General features: G+C 37.5%; 1 protein-coding gene across 10 annotated transcripts in view; it reads right to left on the bottom strand.

Moving 5' to 3' along the window:
* Nucleotides 1–4,686, bottom strand: part of LOC106875082 (serine/threonine-protein kinase BRSK2) — a 305,025-nt gene that overhangs the window by 23,220 nt on the left and 277,119 nt on the right. For all 10 annotated transcript variants that reach the window (XM_052971926.1, XM_052971931.1, XM_052971927.1 and 7 more), the window contains 2 exons: nt 2,338–2,383; nt 1,812–1,935 (listed from right to left, as the gene is read on the bottom strand). In XM_052971926.1, the coding sequence (XP_052827886.1) occupies nt 1,812–1,935; nt 2,338–2,383 (170 nt within the window). The remainder of the gene's footprint in view (nt 1–1,811; nt 1,936–2,337; nt 2,384–4,686) is intronic.

Genomic DNA, 4,686 nt, shown 5'->3' with positions numbered 1-4,686 from the left:
TATATATATATATATATATATATATATACAAAAGAAATGAAAGGCGAGAGGTGTGTCACTGAAGAGATAGCAACAGTGCAATGAAATAATTATTTGACAAAAGAAAAAAAAAGAAATGACAACACAAACAATAATGGACATTTGAACTATCGATTGACTCTTTGACCAAAGTGTTTAACATACGAGTTAGAAAATCTAGTAAAAAATGGCTGGTCGATAAATTTGTTAGCGGAGTAACTAACCCGTTAGCTAACAATAACAATAAAGGACCTAACCAGTGTGTGTGTTTATTGTTACCAGCATAATGACCCTCCCAAGGTTCAATAATATATATACAAATATCCGCAAAGCAAATACGAATGATACTTGGGGTAGAAATATTTTGTCCTTTCATCCAAAGAAAAATGCTTGATGTGTGTGTGTGTGTGTGTGCCCCAGCATGGCCACAGCCTTTAGGCTAAAATACATAAAAGAGTAAAACAGTCAACAAGTATATATACACACACATGTAACATATACACACACATATATATACACACACACACACACACACATACATTTAAATGTATGTGTATGCACACATATGCATGCATACACATGTGTGCGTTTGTGTGCTTGTTTACATCTCCACTCACTTATGTGGAAGTTACAACATTTGAATGATGCGGTTGGTTACATTTCCTCTGTGAATAAGTCATCAGCAGGCTTCATGCATTTGAAGTTGAGTGGAATAATGGGATCCCTTACTTAAAAAACAAGAAGAGCGTCCAGCTATAAAACAATGGCTCAGTAACATATTTGTCTAACTCACACTAGTATGGAAAAACAGACAAAGGAATGAATGAGCATAATAGAACCCCTTGGAGGCGCGTGGCCTAGCGGTTAGGGTGTCAGCACCATGATATAAGATTGTGGTTTCGATTCCTGGACCGGGTGACGCGTTGTGTTCTTGAGCAAAACACTTCATTTCATGTTGCTCCAGTCCACTCAGCTGGCAAAAATGAGTAACGCTGATGGACTGGCGTCCCGTCCAGCTGGGGTAAGGCGGCGAGCTGGCAGAAACGTTAGCACGCCGGACAAAATGCTTAGCAGTATTTCGTCTGCCGTTACGTTCTGAGTTCAAATTCCGCTGAGGTCGACTTTGCCTTTCATCCTTTCGGGGTCGATTAGATAAGTACCAGTTACGCACTGGGGTCGATATAATCGACTTAATCCGTTTGTCTGTCCTTCTTTGTCCCCTCTGTGTGTAGCCCCTTGTGGGCAGTAAAGAAATAAGAAACCCTTCCACAAACAGTACACAAAATATTTTCTCTTAATCCTCATTGTCCACATACATCATATCTTCATAACATTATAGTTCTCATGCTGCATACTTCAATTTATATCTTTGATAACCAACTGCTTTTTCATCTCTCTCTCTCTCTCACAGTATAACATTAGGGGTAAGGGGCAGCCATCAGTCAAGACTGGTTATACATCTGCATCTGTATGCACAAGCTTGACAAAGTTTTTCTTTTTTTTTCTTGTGAGTGACTAACAGTTACCCATGCATGCAAGTCTCCCAAAAGATATCAATGGACATTACACACACACAATGCAACAGCAATTAACACAAGAATATCTAGCATGGTACAGCAGAATTAGAAATATGGTAAACATAGTAAGACAAGTTTAAAATCATTTTAAAATAAGAAAAGGATACAAACAATTTTTCTGCAGCAATTAACCAAATAAAATCACAGAGAAATAATTAATAGTTTTATTTATATTTTTTTTTTGTAATTAACAAAAATAAAAAGCGCTGAACTTACTGAAAGGAAAGCATGAACTAAATCTGCTTTCACTTGACTCAAGGGTTTGTCACGTACAATAACAAAGTGATGTTCTTCTCGCTCTGTTCCCATTAGAGCACCAAACCATGACCGTTTTGTCATTCTGAAAATAAATGCACAGGGTTTACAGCCACAGCGACAAATGACAACATATATATATATATATATATATATATATATATATATATAGTATGTGTGTGTGTTTATTATAAAAGGCAGAAAAGCATAAGTTTCACAGATAGATCATCAGTTAAGTACTTTCAACAGCTGTTTCATTAGGAATAAGCATAACTGATTCAATAATTACATAATTAAGACACATAATTCATGAAAATTAATTTAATCTGAATGCTAAAGGGTTAGAGTACATAAACGCCATTATATTCAGTTTTTTTGTTTTTTGAGATAATATTGTACAATAATATGTGATGGAGGGTCTCTGTGGTGCATTGAAGATTGATGATCACAGATACAATTCCCAAAAGTTATCAAAACATTTACTCACTCAGGAGAGGATTCAGGAGTACAACCAAGATCGTCGCTCGTGGGAACTGTAAAAATAAAAAGGACAAAATTAATTTAAACACACATTTCATAGAACATCAATACTTTTCATAAAACAAAGACTTATCACATTTCCACAGAAATTTTTTCTAAAAAAAATAATAGAAAAACAGGTAAAAAAAACCATGTTGTTTATTTCCTCTTAACCCTTTTGATACCAAACCATCTGGCACTACCCTTGGTTCTATGGCTTCTGTGACACAAACTTCCTTACGAAAGTGATCTATATTAAAAATGTCCATTAAAATTTCCTGTTCATTATGTTACAAATACCATTTTTAACCATGGTAAAGGTATTTTCTACCCCTAACCCTAGCCCTAATTATTTTCAAAATCAAATGAAACAAAGAAAGTGCAATTTACCAGAAATATGATAACGGAAGGGTTAAGCAAATGCATAAAGTTAAATTGCTAAACTAGAAATCCAAAAATGTTATTTTTATACATATACATACATATACCCAGGCCTACTCTCCATTTTCTTTTTAGGAGGGGGTGGCCACAAGACACACACCAGGCATTCCATTCATTTCCCAGCTCGTGAGGCAAGCCCCATCCAATGCTCAGGTCAAGGCATAGAGCACAACCCCCAATATCAGCAGCAGAGCCTGACAGCATATGTTGGTTTACCCCTGCCGTATCATGAAGGGTTTGTTGATTAAATCAACCCTTGTACTTGAGTTGTACTTTATTATATTGACCCCCAAATGGATGAAAAACAACATGAGCTCAGAAATTAAAAAGATGAAAGAAATACTGCGAGGCACATTTTTCTAACATTCTAACCATTTTGCCCCACCATTGCCCTACAACTCCCTCTTATAATGGTTTCTCATTTAGAGATAAGGCCAGAAATTTTGAGGTGGGATGGTAAGTTGATACCATGAACCTCAGTATGACTGATGTTTGTTTTACTGACATGGAAGGTTGAAAGGCTGAGTTTACCTTTGCAGGATTTGAACTCAAAACATAAAGAACCATTTAGCCCTATAGCGTTAATGCTTCTGCCAGCTCACTTTCCTTGACAACAACATTCTCTAAAAATAACAATAGTATATATCCACAGAAAATAAATTCATTTGCAAGGAAATTCTAAGATGTGTCACATCACCTGCAAGCTTCTTCTTTCTTCATGGATAATACAAGTCTCCTGAATGAATCAGAACACCACAAATAGCAACATCAGTCAGAAAATATCAGTCCAAGTAAATCCACCATAAATACCAGCCTATTTTGAGCTACCTGAAGTATTGTGGTTCTTATAAATCTTCTGTCTATAATCAATCAGTTGTTAAGTAAATTTAGTGTGCTGAGTGAAGTTCAGGGAATGTGGGGCATTATTATGTGGGGAAAAGGTTCTCATTGAAGATGAAAGGAAAGTTCTATAGGAGTTGTGTGAGAGCTGCAATGCTGTATGGGAGTGCGACATGGTGTTTGAGGGAGAGAGAGATGGCAATTTTGAGGACTGAGAGAGCAATGGTGAGCGAAATGTGTGGTGTGAGGCTGTTTGACTGACGACTTGATGGGGATGCAGGAGTTGGAGGAATCAGTGGAACAGCTGGTAAGGGTGAATGACGTGCAGTGGTATGGGCATGTGTTGAGGAGGGATGAGGAGAATGTTCTGAGGAGGGTGCTTGAGTTTGGGGTAAATGGACAGCAAAAGCAACGTAGACTGAAGAAAAGGTGGAGGGGACAAGTAGAGGAGGAGATTGGGAGGGTTGGCTTGAGGAGAGAGGACACCCAAAACCAGGCAAGATGGTGTGAGGGCAGTTGCTATGGCATTGAGGTAGATCCAACCACGCCTGTTAATGGGACAAAACTTAGATTCAAAATGATGGATGATGATGAATGTGCCAACTGGTAAAGCATTATAAATGTAGAAATTGTTATTTCTCCTTTAATGGTGTCTCTTCTTGATACCATTTCATGTAGATTACACAAATATTCATATATCTCTACATCAAACAATGCCTTATGAATGAATTTGGTCAATGGAAACTGTGTGGAATCCCACAGTGTATGTGTATTTGGGTTTAGATGCATGTGAGTGCACATGAGTATATAAGTTATCTGGTACTCTGTCAGTTATGACATCAAGGGTTCCAGTTGATCTAATCAACAGAACAGCCTGCTCATGAAATTAATGTTTAAGTGGCTGAGTACTCCACAGACATGTGTACCCTTAATGTGGTTCTCAGGGAGATTGAATATTATACAGAATGTGACAAGGCTGGCCCTTTGAATTACAGGTGCAACTCAGTTTTGCCAGTTGAGTAGAATGGAGCAACAG

Source organism: Octopus bimaculoides, chromosome 11 (assembly GCF_001194135.2).
Source record: "Octopus bimaculoides isolate UCB-OBI-ISO-001 chromosome 11, ASM119413v2, whole genome shotgun sequence".
NCBI classification, from domain to species: Eukaryota; Metazoa; Mollusca; class Cephalopoda; order Octopoda; family Octopodidae; genus Octopus; species Octopus bimaculoides.
This window is presented reverse-complemented; position numbering and strand designations above follow the sequence as displayed.